Consider the following 20,900-nt stretch of genomic DNA (forward strand, 5'->3'; position numbering starts at 1 on the left):
GGTGCATTTCAAGGTCCTGCACCCATCCGTCGGTAAACTGTACCTGGGCTTGTTGCAGTGACCTGAAGTTACTAAACTTCATGATCGTATGCGCTCACTCCAAGAACCGTATGATTATAAATATGCATATAAATATGCTAAGATGAGATAGCTGACTTCATCTAACTAGCAAATGTTGTCCAGGCTACGTTGGTGATACAGTTTTTTTAATATGTATGATATTTTTGTCATGCGATTTTAAAGCCGGTCCTACAACCGCATCCAAGAATGACATGCAGCTTATCTCAGAACTGTCGGTGAAAATTATTCTTGGAGCTAGGTTTAATTGAGCTGCATTTTAAAGAGGTGCAATTTCACAATTTGTGTATATTTTCTAAGTTAACTATTTTGTCATGTGTTGAGAAAAACACAGATTTTAAAATTACATGGTCTAATATTTACATTTAGCATATAACTGCAACATTATTTTTTCGTTGTTTTTTTTTTTTAAAGACTCGAAAGGACTTGAAATTCAAAGTTTCAGACTTGTGACTTGACTCGGACTTTTACACCAGTGACTTGAGACTCGACTCTGACTTGCCTGACATTACTTGAGACTTGACTTGAGACTTGAGGATAAAGACTTGAGACTTACTTGAGACTTGCAAAACAATGACTTGGTCCCACCTCTGGTAAAAGCCATATCTGTAGAATTCTCTTTGATGTTTTAAAGCTTGAGTTAATGACAGAGCTCACATAATTACTGGTAAAATGTCTTTCCCAAAACCATGTTAAGACATAAATATGATTTAGAGTTATACTCTGACAGCTGAAACACCCTGTAAAGTACCTGCAGAGTAGGTAGGTGAGCTGAAAAGCCCCTGAAAATTAAATGCGGACTTTTTGCATTGCTGGGTGTATGAGTTTAAGTATGAGGATGCGATACTTGAAAAGTGAAAGTGAAACAAAAACAGGCACTCACAGAGCGGTACAACCAAGTTTTAGACGGGCTGAAAGTTCTCGTGTTAGTGTAGAATTGCAGATAAAATGGATGAATATCCGTATCCACTGTTTTTTGAAGCCACTGACTTTACAGACAGAGAGAAGGAGAAAGTGAGGAGATACTTTCAGAAAAGGCGAGACTCCGGGGGTGGCGACTGCGGAAATGTAGAAAAACTCGGAGGAAGCGTTTATAAAATCTGTTTCAAGGAAAAAGAAGGTAGGACAGTCGATTATTTGTAAAATATTTTTTTGGGGGATTTGTGTTTAATTGCAGGCTGTTTCAGTGACTCTGTTTATGGATGTTTTACAGATCAAGAGAGAGTTTTGCAGAGGAAGTTTCACACCATCACTCTTCCGAGTGGAGAAGTGCGGCTGACCGTGAGCAGGACAAATTCGCAACAGACCTCTGACCAGCCAACGCCAAGCCAATCACTGGTACAGTTTACTGCTCTTTCAAACATGACTTTTGGTTACAGTAAAAACTCAGCGTCAGAGCCGGATAATGTTGCGAAACCAGTTTTAGAGGAGTTAGCCTCCAGGGAAAGTTGGACCGCTGAGGACAATATTGACAAAAACAGATGATTGTAAAATAGTTAAAACACATTGCAAGTACTGCAAAGAATACATTCTAAATAGTAAAACTCTCTCTTTTAAAAACTACACGATCATTAAATTCGATGTCAAGGACAAATTTACAGAATGTGTTTGTTGTTTTAGAAGAATATCAGTGATGTATCACTTCCTCTTCTTACAACATTTGGGCAATAGACACACCAGCCACTTTAGTTTTGGAAGTATATGTTTGCTCCACTTTTGCTGTGCCATCTTTGTTATTCATCGTTATTATTATGCCTCAGATGTTTTCAGTGGCTGACAGTTCTCAGGCTTCTTTAACTTATGAGTCTCACTTTTGATACAAAGTTTAAAATATAAGTGTAGTTTAGTGTTTAAATAAGGAAGCCCTTCCCTGAAAAATACATCATGTGGATAGCACAGCATGCTTTTGCATTAAAGCCTTTGTAGACAAGTAAGTAACCCATGCCATGTATGTCACTCCACCTCCATACCATCAAAGATAATGCTTTTCAGAACATGGGTGACAACAAGCAAGATGGTGATACACTCATGGGACACTTTACTTTCACCTTGATAGTACCAAGTAAGACTTCAGTACTGCTTTATATCTTTGCTGTTAGTTTTTGATTGTAATGAGTTGTCATTTGAGTTACTTTTTCTTTCCTATCAGCTCGAAGCAGTCTGGCCACTAAACTAGCACACAGATAAAAAACAAAACAAAACAAAAAACATCATGTTTTAAATGATTCACAAATTATTTCATTCTGCTTTCATTTACATTGTACACAATAGCCTAATTGTTTTAGAAACAGGGTTGTGGTGTATTTCTGTTATAAGACAGTGTCATAGTCAGACATAACAAAGAAAAACAAAAACATATTAACAGAAATATTAATGTTAATGTCAATCTGTTTTATCTACATAGGACTGTATGAATCTGTACCACTGGCAACTGCTGTGAAATCCAGTTTTTTGTGAAACGAGTTTATTTAGGAAACAAATACTTATACTTGTCTTTTTTTAAGAGGTGGTGATTAAAATGGTGTTTGGATGTTGGATGGATGTTGAGGTGCTAGGGCTGTGCGATATGACTTTAAATAAAAATCATGATTAATTGAACGCAATGACACACAAACTAGGTTTGTGCTGTAAATATGCTGAACCACTAAAGCTGAGATATTTTTGGTATTTTCTCATAGTTTTCTTCTTTTTGATTGATGTTGTGTTTACTAAAGTCAATTGGGCATTGGGCTCGGCGTTTCAAGTTTCCTCTATGATGGTTGTCATGCCACAGACTGGACATAGCAGAGATAGTACATAATGGGTGAAGTATTAATAAGTATAAAGAGAAAAGAAATAAAATACATGACATGGCAAAGATAACGTCAATTAGAGGTTTTGAAAGAGGGTTATGATTCATTTTTGACTTACTGCCCAGACCTATGTGGTACACAATAAGTAGCATATCTTATAGCATAAACTCACAGATTTGTTTGATTTCTTTCCGTCTTTTAGACCTCAACAAACCCAAACATAAAGGGTCTTGAGAAGACTTTCAGGATAGATGTTTTCCTGATGTTTTTCCTGAGAGACAACTGTAAAGCATACAAATTTTTTGAAAAACAACTGTCGTCAATCGGCTGCACAGTGGAGCTAAATTTTGATGAAGAGGAGGTTTTGGTTAGAGGGGAGGTTGACAAGGGTCCAGGAGGAGGTTTTGGTGGTGCTGCAGAGAAATGGGAGTATCAGGTGGATCAGGTCTTCGTTCAGCTCACCGAGACCTACAACTGTTTTCATGTACTTGAGCCAAAACAGATGAAAATGGTACTGCAGGACTCAGCCTTTAAGACAGATGATATCAAAGTTTACACAGAGAGTGGCTATGCTGTGGTTGTAGGAGAGGTTGATGCCATGAAGGAGAAGATTGCAATTCTGGAAAAAAGCCTACCCACCAAAAAGGAAGTGCCAATTGTGGAGAAGAAGTTCAAGCTCATAGAAGAAGACTTCAATCGAGAAATGCGTGCTAATTGTCCAGAGGTTACAATCATCAGAGGTAGTGCCATGATCACTTTGGAGGGCCCTGACAAAGAGGTGCAGTCAGGAGCTGCAAAACTGGTTGAACTAATTAAGAACATAAAGGAGAAGAGCGTTAAGTTCCCTACAGCTCTGCTAACCTTCATGAAGACCAGTGATGCCATCCCAAAATACCAAACTCGCTTCCAGCAAAGGTTCAGAAACCCTGTTTTCTTTGAGGTGGGTGCAGATCTGGTTCTGTCCAGTTTGTCCTCTGATGCTCTGAATGAGGCCGAGGCAGCAGTAATGAGAGACTTTAAAGTGACCACTGTACAGCTGCAGGGTGCAATAGATCTCAACAGGTTGAAAGAAATTCTGACGAAAGCCAAGAACGAGGCAAACAGTAGAGAGTTCAGAGTGGACATCAGCTACATGCCAGGCGCCAGGGGAACCTCAACAACCAACGTCCAACTGGTGGGCTACAGTGAAAATGTGGCCAAGCTCAATGAAGTTCTTCATGACTTCCAGTTGAATCAAGTTTCAACTCAAGAAACCATCAATCTGCTTCATCATGACACTGTCTACTGTTTTAATAAAATCTTAGACTTGATTGGCATGAAGCAGACCAAGGTGACCTTACAAGCCTCACATTTTCCAAATCCTTGTGTGTTTGTGTCTGGTCCTCGATGTCATGTTCAGGAGGCCAAGGAGGCCCTAACATCAACTCTAGACAGTGTTGTAGTAGACACTTTGACTCTAGATGGACCAGGGGCTCAGCAGTACTTCCAGGAAGAGGGTAAAGTGACTAAAGAGCTGATAGAGGGTTCCTGTCACGTCATTATCCGAGATAAACAAACTGCAGCCACCCCAAACGTGCAAAGACCACGAAACACCAGCAGACTCAGCGACACACCTAGATCTCTCAGCTACAGCAGCAGCATGTACAGCACCGTTGGAAACTCTGCAATCAACAGAACAAACCTGAAGATCAAACTCAGCAGTTTAGAAAATGAACAGGTTTGATTATTTCCATTCAATTCTATTTCCCATAATCCCAAAATAAAATATCAACATTCATGTTATTCAATATTATTTCTGCAGGCGGATGTTCTGGTGGTCCCCATGCTCAACAAGCAGCTGACTTCTACAAATATTGGCAACAGTTTGTTGGCCAAAGCTGGGAATATATTAAAGTTAAAGTTTGATTCAGTCTTAGCCAGTTGTGCCCTCGCCCCTGGTGATGTTCAGCTGGTTGATGCACCTCCATCTCTGGGCTGCTCCAAGATTTTCTTCATTGAGTGCTTGCCTTGGGACGGAGTAAGAGGAAAGAGTGTTCAGGTAAAATTGAGGACATAATACTTATAGTGATGGAAAAGATCAAATTCATTTACCTTTAGAAGTACATGAATGAATTTCCTTTGGGATTGGTAAAGTTTCATGAAATTAAATAAAGTACCATTTCTGTGTATAGTCTGTGTATAGTAGTTTGGAATAACTTGATGTTATATGTCACAAACTTATAGAATGAAATCTAACTGTATCATAGTTTAAAAATATATAACTTTTGATTTGCAGGCTCTTGGTAACGGTCTGAAGAGGTGTCTGGAGCTCTGTGCACAGCTGAATTTGGGTTCAGTGGCCATTCCAATCATTGGGCCAGGAATTGTTTTACAATACCCGCTGAGAGAAGCTATTCAAGTGTTGACCGACATCATTCAGCAGTTTGGATTATCTGCATCTTCTGGATCTCTTACAAACATCCACATTGTGATTAAACCTGGCTACCCTGATTCTGAGGCGGTCAGTGTCAATCAATATGTCCTGATCTCACATGTAACATGCATATCATACTATATCACTTAATTTATAAAGCACTTTTAAAAACAAAAACAGGGCTGTTCTGACCATGCATCAATTCTTTATCGTGTTATTCTGTGTTTTTATCTACAGTGCTACCACGATGTCTACAAACAGCTCAGCTTAAATATGAACCAGGGAGGCCAAGGTAAACTAGCACTACTCATACTGTCTTCAGTATGTGACATTAATGCATAGTGAGCAGATAAAAACCATTCAGCCAGTGTCATATTTTACCATCTTCATCAGCACCCTCAGTATCAGAATAAATTTCAGACAAAATCTAATGTGTGGTGTTCTTCATCTCAGCAATCTTCAGGTCCCTCACCAGTGACCTAGATGACATTGTCATGATACTGGAAAGTGGAGTTAAACTACATGTGGTGTTTGGTGACATCACTAATGAGACTACAGATGCTGTGGTGAACACAACAGACTTCCAAAATTTTAACCTTGGTAGGTGAAACACAAAGGCAGGAAGGCGTAGTGAGCAGGATGTTCACCCTGTAACTGTAAAGTTATTTTTAACCACAATGGTAGCATAGCTCTCTGTGGATGCCAAAGGCAGACAGCTATTTATGAATATTTGCTCAGAAATGGGGATGTATATTTGAATGTAATCTTTGAAGATTGAAGTTTTCATTTGGCATATACTTATGAACTGGCACATCATGAAATGAGCACAAGTAGTCATGGTCCCACAATGTAAGTAATTAGTCAGTTACTTATACTTTACATTTAATGTGCATGTGGCTGCAAAACTAACTACTAGTTTACATTTTGTATTTTATATCTCGTACCTATCATGGTTGTAGTTTCACATTTTTTGTCCAAGTGCAGATCAGGCAAATTCAGCAGCATTTCCTATAAATACTTGTAGATTGATTGTGAAATAGAAACAGATCATGTGGCTTGAGTCACTGTCAGAGGAATCAAAACTAAGAAATCAAATGGGTAGAATGTCTGATATTACACTGCATGCATCTGTCTTAGAGTAGTTGAAATTGATTGAGATTTGTCCACAGCTATTTGAATGATTGCAATGAAACTAATGTAAAAAATACATCTAAGGTTGTTACTAGGTCCAGATTTATGTATTCATTAATTTTTTATTCTTTTTCTTCTCCTTCTAAGATGGGGTATGCAAAGACATCTTAACTGTAGCTGGACCACAGGTGGAAACTGAACTGAAAGCAGGTGAGAAAAAGAGAAGCAGCTATTTATCTTCTTATCTTACTTATCTGACTCTCACTCATGCTTCCTGTGTCACTTTCTGTGCAGCAAAAGTGGACCGAGGAGAAATTTATGTGACCCAGTCTGGAAACTTCCCCTGTAAAGCTATTTTTCATGTATGTGGACAAAGAGATGAAGCCCTTATTGAACAACTTGTGTGTGATATCATTTACTATTGTGAATGGTATAAATACAGCTCTGTGGCAATTCCGGCCATTTGTGCTGGTAAGTATTTTTTTTTGGCATTCTAAGAATTTATTGTGCTACACACACACACACACACACACACACACACACACACACACACACACACACACACACACACGCACCCCTAAATGCAAGTGGTGTTTTTCCAGGTGCTGGTGAGTTGGACCCTGCTGTTGTGGCAGGAACTATTCTTCAAGGGATCAAGTCTTCTACATCATCTATGAACAGCCTCACCGATATCCGCCTCGTCCTGATTAAGATCGATGTCTTCTTGGCTTTTAAAGAGGAAGCGATGCAGATGTATTCCCCAGCTGTCATCAACAGAGGTGACAGAAATATTCACAAAGTGCCATCTTGTGTGGTTATTTAGTGTAGTGATTTTTAAAATAAAAGCAGATTAAAAATTATTTTACTTATTTGTTTGATCCACCTTCCAGTGTCATTTCAAGAACAACAACAGCAACAACAGTCTGCTCCTAGTGTGAGTGCATACCTCAGCAGTCTCCAAATCAGCTCCACAAGTCAGCAGTCTGTCTTCACATTTCTGGGTCTTTCCAGAACGGACATTGACGATGCCATGGAAAAGTTGAAGCATCAATATCAGACACAGTGCTCCAGTAAAACCTTCTCAAAGGAGGAACTGGAACTCCTCAACCGGGATGACATGATGGAGCTGAAGGATCTGGTGGAGTCTGAAGGTCTATTCATGCAAACTGATCAGTCTGGCGCCCTAACAGTGAGCGGGCTAAAAGACGGGGTCACCTGGGTGATGCAGAAAATGAGTCAGTGTCAGTACATGACCCTCACTAGAGAGGTGAGAGTGAGGGAGGAGGAGGATGTTTACAACAAAGTGGTTTGGTGCATCCTGGCAAATAATGGTAACTGGGAAAGACTTCCCAAATCAGCTAATCACCAATTGGAAAAAAACGAATTAACAGAAGGAATAACAGATGCACAGGGACTTATATGGGAGGTTGATGTACAGGCAATGGTGGCCACACGACCACTGAGCAGACAGACGACAAAGCTGAAACGACTTGAGAATCTTCCAGGTGAGTAGATAGTTCTCAGAGATGTTACAAAAATGAGCCTGACTGATACTGGAGTTTGATGCTTGAGAGTAATATAAACTTCAATAAACAAATGTTAAGGTTTTGAAAGAAATAATTCTACTAAAAAAGTATTAAAAAATGTACTTGTAAAAATAGTTGCAAAAGTCACTATGAGGAATGACAGTAACAGTAAACAGTTTTGAAACAGGAAATGTCAAAATTTCAATATCAGAAATATTAAAGTCTCTCCTTATCTGCTGATTTCAAATTGCATTGCAAAGCAGTGTTAGATTGGTGTCAGAAGGGCACCAATATAGCAAACAGTGTTAAGACTGATATGTGGCTGGACTGAACCAAATCCCAATTTTAAAACATCTATGCAATGTGTAAAAGTCAATGACAGCTTTATTGCTAAGCTCTTAAAAATACAAAGAAACAGAGGAGAAAAAATACTTTTTCAACTTCTTAGAAAACACAAGGCACAGAGGAAAAGAGCTGAGAGAGAACACAACAAAGGGCAAGGGAAGATTGATGAGACAGAGGAAAGAACTGGACACGAAGCGCAAGAGACGAAATACCACCAAAGTAAAACAGGAAGTAAAAGATGACAGACTCACAACATGAAAGTGTGACAGAGAGACAGAAGATAAACATAGAGACACAGCTGAAGGAACAGAATCGGAATAGAAAAGGGCTTTAACAAACTTATCATCAGTTAAAGAAAGCAAGCACTAAAGTCACAGAAAACAGGAAATTCAAAAGACTAAGGAGCTAAGCTAAGTCCAATGCCAAAACCAAAACACACAATGAACCGAAAAAACTTTGGAACAGGAGAAAAAAACAAGGACAAACAAGAATACACAGTTAGAGAAATACTTAAGTGTCCCACAGAAGCCAAAACCCTGTGTCTAAGCCTAAACTTACAAGTTCTGTTTTTGTTCTTTTCATGCGCCATCCTACAAAAAAAAAAACAACAACAACAAAACAAAACAGTTTCTTCTGTGTCTTCTCTTGTGTATACTACATTACCTGACTTAATAAAATATAACAAACATGTTGTCTTTTTCAGACTTTACTTTCCCTCTGTACTGGGACCCCATGGCTGCCAATGAGACTATGAAGGTGGTTTCTCTGGAGACTTCTTCTGCAGAGTATCACACAGTAAAGGAGGCTTTCAAACGAACTGTCCCCAAAACTGTGATGAAGGTGGGTGGCTTTTCCTGCACAAGTACAAGTACATACATACACAAGTACATGCATACAAGCTGAAAAAGTTGATTGTGGCATTACAGTGCAAACTGGTGAGCATTACTGACTGTAATGTGGTCTGCTTAACTGGTCAGCTATCATGATACATGTTAACATTCAGGGATTGTATTAAGTGCACCAGACTTTATATCAGCAGTGCATGTGGTCATTATTTACATTTTTTGGTAATATAAAAGGTGTAACAAAAAGGTATTTCTTTTTTTTTAATCTAAAAATGGTAAAAATATTTTTCCATTGGAATTTCTTTTTCCTATATGAAGAAAGAATGTCCTGTAACCCGGGGCAACTGCAGCATCATCACATACCTGCTCTCAAATAAAGATGGCGCCGGTGAGGTCGGCTGCCGTCACGACTGCTCCGACCACTTTTTCTTTGTCTTTGTTTTTTAAGTTAGTTTTCAGCGTTTCTAAATCGGCAAAATCATCACCATTGGGTACATTAGGTATGACAGTGACACTTTTGTTTCTATTGGTATACAATGTACTCACAATTCGAAGTTTTTAACTCCGGATCCGAGCTGGCCGAGTGAGATCTCGAGGGAGAACAAAGGGAAGCGGCGGCGGCCTAGAGGGAAGCGAGCCGGCGTCAGGAACAGGCTGAGAGCTCGTGCACACCGCACACCTCTGCCTAGCATCCTGCTCGCCAACGTCCAGTCACTGGAGAACAAGCTTGACGACCTCAGGGCCAGGATAAAGTTCCAGAGAGACATTCGGGACTGCAATCTCCTCTGCTTCACCGAGACATGGCTGAACCCAGCGGTGCCGGACCACGCCATCCAGCCGGCCGAGTTCTTCTCGGTTCACCGCATGGACAGGACACGGGACTCGGTGCAACAGTGCGAACGTTGTTCCTCTCACACGCTCCTGCACACAAATCTGGAACTACTGTCCATCATGTGTCGTCCTTTTTATCTACCTCGGGAATTTACATCGGTCATTGTAAGTGCCGTTTATATTCCACCACAAGCGGACACGGTCACCGCCTTATGCGAGCTGCATGAGGCACTCACACAGCACCAGACACAACACCGGGACGCTGCGCTTATTGTGACGGGGGACTTTAATAGCGCCAACCTCAAACGCGCAGCGCCGAACTTTTATCAACACATCACCTGCCCCACCAGGGGTGAAAGGACACTGGACCACTGCTACACTACGGTCAAGGACGGCTACAAGGCACAATCCCGCCCCCCGTTTGGCAAATCTGATCACGCCGCCATCTTCCTCATGCCAAAATACAAACAAAGGCTGAAACAGGAAGTTCCGGTTCAGAGGAAGGTCGCGCGCTGGACGGATCAATCGGTGGCCGCGTTACAGGACGCACTCGATGACGCAGACTGGGGCATGTTCAGAAACAGCTCCGACGATGACGTCAACGTGTTTACGGAAGCGGTTGTGGGATTCATCGGGAAACTAGCGGATGATACCGTGGAGACAAAGACTATCACAACGTTTCCCAACCAGAAGCCGTGGGTGGATAAAACCATCCGCGACGCTCTGAGATCCCGCACCGCTGCCTACAACACGGGACTCATGACGGGGGACATGGACCCGTACAAAGCCGCGTCATATAACGTGCGGAGGGCGGTGAAAGAGGCGAAGCAGCGCTACGGGAGGAAACTAGAGTCACAACTCCAACAGAGTGACTCTAGGAGCCTGTGGCGGGGACTAAGGACAATAACAGACTATAAAGCACCAACAACCGGTATGACGAACGCGGCCGTGACTCTGGCAGACGAGCTGAACACTTTCTATGCTCGCTTCGAGGCTGCAGCTAAGGACTCCAACGATGCTAGTGTTAGCGGCGCTAACGGCTGCAGACAGGAAAATACTGCCAGCACCGGAAACGTGCTCGTCTCCGAGCATGAAGTAAGGAGAGCCTTCAAGAGAGTGAACACCAGGAAAGCAGCAGGACCAAACGGCATCCCAGGTCGTATCCTAAGAGACTGCGCATACCAGCTAGCTCCTGTGTTCACTGAGATATTCAACATCTCTTTATCTCAGTCGGTGATCCCCACATGCTTCAAAGAGTCCATCATTGTTCCTGTCCCGAAGAAACCCCACCCTGCTTCTCTCAATGACTATCGCCCTGTAGCCCTCACCTCAGTAGTGATGAAGTGCTTTGAACACCTGGTCAGAGACTTCATCATTTCTTCACTACCAGACACACTGGACCCACTACAGTTCGCTTACCGTCCAAATCGTTCCACAGACGATGCCATCTCTCATCTCCTCCACACATCACTCACTCACTTGGACACTAGAAGGGGGAATTATGTTAAAATGCTCTTCATAGACTACAGCTCTGCATTTAACACCATAATTCCCTCCACACTCACCACCAAGCTGGAGCATCTGGGACTCAGCTCATCTATGTGTCAGTGGATCTCCAACTTCCTAACTGGCAGACCACAGGCAGTAAGGATGGGCGGACATGTCTCAGCCTCCACCACTCTCAGCACTGGAGCCCCCCAGGGGTGTGTTCTGAGCCCCCTGCTGTACTCTTTGTACACATATGACTGTGTGGCCACTACCAGCTCCACCACCATCATCAAGTTTGCTGACGACACCGTCGTGGTGGGCCTGATCTCTGATAACAACGAGACGGCCTACCTGAAGGAGATTAGGAATCTGGAGAACTGGTGCCAGAGGAACAACCTCCTTCTAAACGTCAGTAAGACAAAGGAGCTGATAGTGGACTTCAGCACTAAGCAGGAGAGGAACTACCAGACCCCCGTCATCAACGAGTGCCCAGTGGAGAGAGTGGACAGCTTCAAATACCTCGGAGTTCACATCACGCAGGACCTGTCATGGTCCTGTCACATCAACACCGTGGTGAAAAAGGCCCGTCAGCGTCTCTACCACCTCAGACGCTTGAGAGACTTCCAACTGCCCTCCAAGGTGCTCAGGAACTTTTACTCGTGCACCATAGAGAGCATCCTGGCGGGAAACATCTTAACCTGGTTCGGGAACAGCACCATGCAGGACAGACGAGCTCTACAGAGGGTTGTGCGGTCAGCTGAGCGCACCATCCGCTCCGAGCTCCCTGACCTGCACTCAATCTACAGCAGGCGGTGCTGGACCAAGGCCAGGAAGATCGTGAAGGACCTCAGCCATCCCAACAACAGACTGTTCTCTCTGTTGAGGTCAGGAAAGCGATTCCGCTCCCTGAAGACCAACACAGAGAGACTGAGGAGGAGCTTCTTCCCGCAGGCGATACGGTCTCTCAATCACACCACCACACAGTACTGACCCACACATATGGTTCTTACACACACACTGGACTTTCTGGACATTGTTTTTGCACACATTGTTTTTTTTTGCACAACACTGGTCACTATATTCTTCATTTCCGGTTAATACTTGTACAGCTGCTGTTATTGTGTATATATTTATTTATATTTAGATTTCTTCATACATTCTTATATAGTTCTATATTGTGTATTTTGTTGTACAGTTATTTTATTTTCAACTTTAATTTATATATTTATCTTTATCTTATTCTTCCCAGTTAAATTTACCCTTCATTCTAATTTGTGTTGTACAGTTATTTCATTTTTAACCTTAATTTATATTTTATTCCTTCCTAGTTAAATTTACCCTTTTTAATTTTTCATATTTATTTCCTATCTTATTCATAGCCTTTTCCTTTTTTGTTCTCTTTAGGTCACGAGCAGTTGTCCAAGCATTTCACTACATATCGTACTGTGTATGACTGTGTACGTGACAAATAAAATTTGAATTTGAATTTCCTACTAACCTCTGTAAATTTTGTATATTTTACTTTATTTAATTTTATATATATGTATACACACACACAGACACACACACACATATATGTATACATACATATTTGGTATACATATTGAGTAATGCGCATACATTCTTATATTTGTACATATATTTATTCTTATAATTCTCAGATTCCCATTCTTATAATTCTCTTGGTTCTTATGTTATTGTATTTTGCACACATCTGTTGCTTGTGAAGCTTGCACACAAGAATTTAACTCGCAGGGTCTATACCAGTGTACCTGCACATAAAAACAATAAAAGTGATTTTGATCCTTTTGTGTCCACACGTAAAACATGATTGGATTTAATTAATTTATTTAGTAAATTTATATATTAAAATCAAAATGAAAAAAGAGAAATACAGGAAATTAAAGAAAACAGAAATCAGTCACATTCTGTCAACAAATTAATTGCCACATTAAAAAAATAAATACATTATATTTTATTTTATCAATCAATTTATCTATCTATGTTGGATATTTGCAGTTTCCGGCCACCATATCTCTGTGGTCCATTGAACCGATGTCAATATATTTGCTCAGAAATGCTATGAAAAATTCAAACTCCCTACCTGAGAAATATCATGTTTCTAAAGTGTTTTTAATTTTTAAGTTTCTAAAGTTTTTAGTTTTGCAGTACGAAAGTCATTAATTATTAACTGCTGTAATCTAAACTTCTCATACCTGAAACACATGCCTCAGTTTATGGTTACCACCATAAAGACATGAACTAAGCCATCAGATGTAATTAATATCCACACTGCTTTGTTTGGCATCTCTTTGATCCTTTGGCTTCGGTCTCTCTTGTCAGATTGAACGTTTGCAGAACGTTCACCTGCGGCGCGCCTATGAAGCCCAGAAGAAGCACATTTCTGATAAGAACGCACACGAGGGAGGAGCAGCGGAGAAACCTCTGTACCACGGGACGACCCAGGAAAACTGCCACTCCATCATGACAACTGGATTCAACAGGAGTTTTGCTGGACAAAACGGTGATAATTGTTACTGAACAAGACAACATTTTTCTGTTGCTTCAAAACGAATCACTAATGTTGACTTTGTCTTAGAAATTATTACCTCCTATACACCAGGGTTTTACATATACATGTAAGTCTTTACCGCTCTGATCACTCTGACATTGTGTCTATATTGGTCCACCATTACATGGTGACAGATTGATCATTTGCAGACTGCTTCAAGTATTTTATGGTCTTGAATGTGGTTGTATTTAACCATCATTTATAGACACAAACAGGACTCTTAGGATATTAAATGCAAGACTTACAATACTTACGTAATATATGTTGGAAGTCACCATGTTTTATCAATTCAAATCAATTCAATTCAATTTTATTTATATAGCACCAAATCACAACAAAAGTCGCCTCATATGATAACCTATTACTAATTCCTTTTTTTTCTTCCTACATTCAGCAACTGCATACGGTCATGGGACCTACTTTGCTGTAAACGCCAGCTACTCAGCCCAGCCCACCTACTCCAAGCCAGCTGCTGATGGTTCTCGGTTAATGTTCGTCGCCCGAGTCCTCACAGGCGTCTTCACTCAGGGCCAAGCTACCATGAAGGTGCTTCCACTCCGAAACAGCCAGCAGCCTCACAACCGCTTCGATAGCGCAGTGGACAAAATTGATAACCCTGCCATGTATATTGTGTTCCATGACAACCAAGCATACCCCGACTACCTCATCACATTCAAAGGAGATTAAGGGAAAAGTATTTTCTACTGTGGAAATATGAAGGTCCAAAAAGAACAATATTAAAGTTATATTTCTAACTACATAAAGATTTATGTAGTAACTGGAAGTGTGTGGAAAAGTTACATTTGTAAAGGACCCAGAAACTTTATCATAGTTTACACTAAATATTTAAGAAGTTTTGCACACAAAACTAAATTTCCCTGTTGGGTACCTATGTGGTAGGTTTCTCTTACAAGAAGACAATGCACTTTTCATACTACAAGCAATTATATTTAATGCAAGCACGAGTTTATTTCTTAAGTGTTAAAGGATATCTTATCATAATCTAGTTCTGAAAGCTGTAAGAATTATGCCAACAGAAGCTGCTTATATATGAAGTATATGAAATATGAAGAAATATGACACGTACATACATACACACTAAAGGCATGTCACACAATTATGCAGTTTTTAATCTTTTATTTGATTGATATTTGTATCTTACATCTTCACAAGATTTACTGTATGCTTGTCTGGTCCTTTTTAGTACAAAGAAAAATTAGAGGAGGTGGGTGATCAACATTCAAATAGAAACTGTATAATTTTAATTGAATTTTGGTCGCATTATGCAAACATCTCAATCATCCAGGTAAGTAAATCCCAAAAAGTTGATTCTGTTCATTTGGATGTAGCATTTTTAGTGGGAGAAACGTTTCGTCACGCATCCAAGTGACTTCTTCAGTCTCAGCTGACTGCAGGTTTCCCCAACCCTTATAAACAGTGCATTTGCATAATGACTGAAACTACCACCAATGAAGGAACAATGGGCTGGCAGGTCAGTTCCTTGTTAATTGCGATTAATTAATTTGAAAAAAAAATAACGCATTTAAACGCACTTTGCATTCCAATCAAACAAGAAATTTTGTCAATGCACAATTTCCTGGTATACCGATTACACTGATGCACACATCAGAGCTAAAAAGATGGCGTGCCCAAAACCATAGGCTGCATCCTCCCGAGGACCCGGCCATTGCGGTCTATGTGGGCCGGGTCTTTAGAAGGTCGGGTAGGCTGGAAGTAAACGGCTGTGAAATTGGATGGTCTAGCCTTCAGATTTGCGTCACTGCTGTCTCGGTGGAGTTTAATAAACTCAGCCGTCTGCTCCTTGCTATCTAAAATATAACAGGGCACTGGAGTAAATTCTTGACCATCTCACACTTCTGTTTATTCAGTTTTCTTCGTTTCAGCTGTGTGAAAACTAAGGAGGAACCCACCCGAGGGATTAATAAAGTTTTATTTAATCTAATCTAATCTAATAACTTTAATCTCAGCCAAACCGATTTACTCACAAACAAATAAAACACTGAAAAAGCCAAACAGTAACATTTTTAGGTAATCTAAGTGACTTATATATTACGTTTTACCTGAGTAGCGAAAGACTGCGGTGATCTGAAAATGATGTGCCGTTCTCGACGGCTCTAGTGACCCTCGAGCTCCCGGCTGGCTATCGAGCTGGTGGGTAACAGACGTCTCCAACAACGTCGGAGCACTTTTGCAAATATGCGATGTCTTGATAAACCGAGCAGATATTTGAAGACTACACAGCTACATTCTCGCCTGAAAATATATTAAAAGTTTATTTTGTGACCCAGAAAGCGTAATAAGAGTAATATTAAAACTAAGTAGCTGGGCTGGGCCGCGCTATGAATTCTGGGATATGGTGGGCCACGAAGGATACACCAGACTCATCCTCCAAATCTGGGGAAAAGGAGGATGCATTTGTCTGCTGCATTTGGAGGAGTCTATGGTTTTAGACAGCCTTCGTCACCTGGCTGGGACGTAATTGGCCTACAAATGCGTCCTCAGGAGGATGCAGCCCATGGTTTTGGACACCCCCAGAATCAGAGTAAAGCGCGTTGCTAGGACTGGTCAAAGGCTAATTTAATTTCAAAAGAATGGCAGGCGGAAGCCTTGATAAAAGTGTGGTTTTGTGCAAACTGTGCAAAAAGGAGTTTGCATACAAGCACTTTAACCTTATGTTACTATCTAAATGCAGATGTAATGTAATGTAAATTTTAGAATATTATTAGCCTTTTTTACTTCAAAGTGTATATTTACTCCTCTTACCTCAGTCTGAAAGTGTATATTTATTCTTACTCTCTATATTTATTGCTATTCTTTTGCACTGAATGGAACTGGAGCCTCGTCGTCTCCAGTTCTCTATATACTGTACTGTATATAGCAGAGATGACAATAAAGTTTACTTTGACTTTGACTCTGAAAACATGTTGCAGCGAGCACAGAAACTGTGGGAGCTATTAGTGCTAGCAGTTCCAGTTTGAGTACCAACTAAAGGTGTCGGCAGCCCAAACTTGATGAAATGACTGGTTTCAGGACCAAAATTAGTAAGTCAACACCGAACAAACTCACAAATTCTCTTGCAAAATGGACTGTTCTGGACTGTAGAACACTATCAGTGGTAGAAGATAGGGGGTTAGAAAATGTCACATTGTCATTTGACTTTGGGTCCTGAAGGGGACTGAATTTAGGACCCAGATTACTCCGTGAGGCACCTGCCTACGGTAGCTGTAATGCTCCGACAATCCATCAAGTGGCGTGCGGCTTTGTAGCTTACTAAAGTCGTACTAAAACATTTTTTGACAGTTTTTTAAGTGCCGTGTACCACATAAAATCGGTTTGAGGTCAGTAAGCACAACCAGAATTCATACATAAGGCGATTATAAGTAGGGATGGGTATCGTTTAGGTTTTATCCGATACCGGTGCCAAATCGGTACTTTTGAAACGGTGCCGGTGCTCAAACGGTGCTCGAACCGGTGCTTAAAGAATGGAGAACACAAAATTGGTCCAAAAACCTCTCATGTTCAGCTGGTTTTTTTTGTAAAAAGATAACAATGTGTGCCTTTTCTGCAGCTATGTGGCATATATGGCATCACTCTTGGCTGGAAGCAGTGCTTAAACAATGGAAAAAACACAAACTTTATCCAAAAACCTCTCATGTTTAGCTGTTTCCCACTTTTTCTTTGGTCATTTTAGCCTTTTTGGCCAGGGTGAAGGGAGTATCTGCCATCAAACAAGAGGACAGCCGCATATAGCTATGATGATGTTTGCTAGTTCACCTTACATGCATTAATGTAATAACGTGGTTAGCCTGCTCAACGTAAATTACACACGAACAACATGAAGCTACTCATGCAGAGAAGAATGGCTGCTGCTGCCATCATCATCCGTCATCATTTCTGCTACACTGGCAGGGCTAGGGGCCAGGACTCTCCTCTTCGGGTTTTTGGGGGATGTTGCTCCGGGTCCGATAACTGGCAACCCACCCGACGTGCACAGTGTGAGGTCTCGCAGCAAGCTATCAAATACGGCGCATTTCTCGGCTTTTAAAAAAAACGCTATGCGTCGCCAGCTGTTTAATCGGATTCTTGGTGTTACCTCCTTTGACAGCATCACAGTATCAGCTTAAAGCACTTGTTGCAGGCTGCTGAGTTTGCATATTTTGCTGTGAAGTACAGCCAGACTTTTGACCGCTTCGCCTTGGGCATTTTTAATCTGTAGCTCTGCTCTAACAGAACGTACGTACCTGGCCCCGCCTACTATCCTCGGAAACGTAAAATGATTGGCTAGAAGTGTATCACAGCTCAGGAAAAAAAAGCACCGAAATAAAGCACCGAAATGTGCGCTGCTTTTCGGTCTGGTTACTACCGTTTATGTCAGAATTATAAGGTGCACTGTTGCTTTTTGAAAAAATCTAAGGATTTCAAGTGAGCCTTATAGTGCGGAAAATACTGTACATGTCTGGTAATTCCAAAATCTTTTATTTTCTGTTTTCAGTAACTGTATATGGTCAGACCTACTTTGCTATAAATGCCAGCTACTCGTCCAGCCCTGGGTATTCAAAACCAGGTGCTGATGGTTCTCAGACAGTGTTTGTAAGCCATCAATGGTATTTACACTCAGGGCAACAGCAGCATAAAGGTGCCTCTGCCTTGCACCAATCAGCCTGATGAACGTTATGACAGTTTGGTGGACGGAATAACAAATCCAAGCATGTTTATTATTTTCAATGGTAATAATTCTAGAGACTTATTCATCATGAAGAAAACAAGACAATCGATCGATCGATCACTTGCGCAAGGGAGGCCTGTGTCCACCACGAGAAAGACCTCGACTCTGACCTCCTCCTGCTGCCTTTTTATTGAGAGACAGTTCACACAAAAAACATCAGAACAAAGCCACGCCCACATGGTTCTAAGACAAGGCATTATATGTATATGTGTGAACTTCTGTAAGAATGTGTGTGTGTGTGTGTGTGTCAGACCTCCTGCTGACCAAAGGGTCGTAAACGCAGGAAGCTTACATCAAAAAGCACAAGGATGTGTCTGTAATAAAAGACTACAGCCCCCCACCTAGAACCTCGAGAATCTGGGGGGAAGGACAGTAGAATTCCTTTCATCCCACAGTTAAACAATGTAGAGATGGATGGTAAGCATAAAAATGACAACATTTAACAATCCACTCTAACATAAGGCTTATCCAGATTACCTCATAATCTTCTGTTAGTGCTTCATCATGGGGAATATTTCCTATACAGCTAATACATTTTCAACACCGATTTACCATCAGTGTTCTGAACAGTCAGGCCCCATCTTATGTTAAAGACCTCATAATACTGTATCACCCCAACAGAGCACTTTGCTCTCAGACTGCAGGCTTACTTTTGGTTCTTAGGATATTTAAAAGTAGTGTGGGTTAAGATTAAATTAGGCTTAAAACTTCCATTTTTGATAAAGCATATGTTTAGTGCAGATGACCCCTCAATCCTTCCCATGATGCACTTTATGTTTCTTTTTCACTCATGTTTTTCACTCTCTGTGTGTTTATAAACTACTGTGTATTTAATTGTTAATTAGAATTTCTGGCTCTTCCACAGTGTGTCTGTTTTTCCTCTCTTCCACCATTAACTATTCAACCAGTCACAGCACATGGCTGAGCAGCCAATCAAATAGTCACTCTGTAGGAAAAAATGGATAATTAGCTGCTCAACTACACAACATTAAACAGCAAATAAATCCACCTTCAAAAGTCTCTGTGCTTAAATTCCTGAACGTAAATTCAAAGAAAAGTGGTTTCTCATGATAGCACAAGTTTTACTTTGTGTAACTGCTTCTGCCACAGCGCAGTCTGGGTCCTTACTCAGCAGCTTGAGATGAAAATAGAAGAGGTGGATTTTCCCACCCCTTAATAGGCAGGGCTGCTGAATGGGAAGGACATATTGTGATTTCGAGACAGTTCAACATAAAATTTATGTGTGGTCACTTTCTCTCAATTTGCACGTAAAATATGACCGTTTCAATAATGTTATTCTAACCATATGTTGAAAAACCATGTAATTATTTCTTAATGCACAATAAACTAAGCTAACTTTAATTTTATGGTAACTTCAGTTGGACACTAAAGATTTGGTTCTGAGCTTTAGATATTTCTAGATTACTGCTTGAAACTACATGTGAGAATGTGGAAGATCACTGTTGGAGATCAAGACAAAATCTGTAACTGTAAACAGACATTCATGTGAAAATTAAAACATTTGGTGATTTATAGGATCACAAATATAAATGCAGTGTTTAATACTAAAATGAAAGATGTGTAATTTCCTCAGCAGTTAATAACAAGGAATTTTGACTTTGTTTAGTAGCTGTAGCTTTACGAAATTTTAAAAGTGTTTTTAAAATGTATTAAATCAGTAATGCTTTTTTGCCTGGTGATTTTTTAGATATACTGTGTTTGTTCTTACAATAAACTATTTGAGAAAGAAAAATCTAAGATGTTTATATAATTTGTTCAGCAATATGATCTTCACAAACTGATGCTTCTTCTCCATTGTTTAAAGAATCATTGTAATGTATGCTATTGTTCATGGCATGACATCTGTCCATAAAGGACCTCATCACATGAATCAGTCACTGCCACAAATCTCCTGAGCTTATTTACCTCCTTCTTAGTAAAAGTCATATCTGTAGATTTTAGTGTGATGTTTTCAGATGAAAATATGAAAACAGCTCGAGCTTGAGTTAATGTCAGACCTCACATAATTACTGGTAAAATGTCTTTCTCAAAACCATATTAAGACATAAATATGATTTAGAGCAGCGGTCCCCAACCTTTTTTGCGCCACGGACCGGTTTATGCCCATTTTC

At 40.5% G+C, this 20,900-nt stretch overlaps 1 protein-coding gene across 1 annotated transcript; it reads left to right on the plus strand.

Annotated features, from left to right (window-relative positions):
* Nucleotides 1–977: 977 nt before the first annotated feature.
* On the plus strand, nucleotides 978–14,836 carry LOC147335480 (protein mono-ADP-ribosyltransferase PARP14-like). The gene is made up of 14 exons (XM_086287505.1): nucleotides 978–1,198; nucleotides 1,292–1,416; nucleotides 3,073–4,587; nucleotides 4,672–4,908; nucleotides 5,146–5,370; nucleotides 5,521–5,575; nucleotides 5,737–5,883; nucleotides 6,562–6,624; nucleotides 6,709–6,885; nucleotides 7,017–7,193; nucleotides 7,305–7,919; nucleotides 8,989–9,125; nucleotides 13,793–13,973; nucleotides 14,416–14,836. Exons 1-14 carry the CDS (start codon nucleotides 1,027–1,029, stop codon nucleotides 14,706–14,708), a joined length of 4,119 nt encoding a protein of 1,372 aa, XP_086143631.1. The 5' UTR covers nucleotides 978–1,026; the 3' UTR covers nucleotides 14,709–14,836.
* Nucleotides 14,837–20,900: the final 6,064 nt, after the last annotated feature.

This window comes from Aulonocara sp. 'chitande type north' Nkhata Bay, linkage group LG3 (assembly GCF_057382095.1).
Source record: "Aulonocara sp. 'chitande type north' Nkhata Bay isolate Kocher_YH1m ecotype deep benthic linkage group LG3, A_spYH_male_GT1.1, whole genome shotgun sequence".
Lineage (NCBI taxonomy): Eukaryota > Metazoa > Chordata > Actinopteri > Cichliformes > Cichlidae > Aulonocara > Aulonocara sp. 'chitande type north' Nkhata Bay.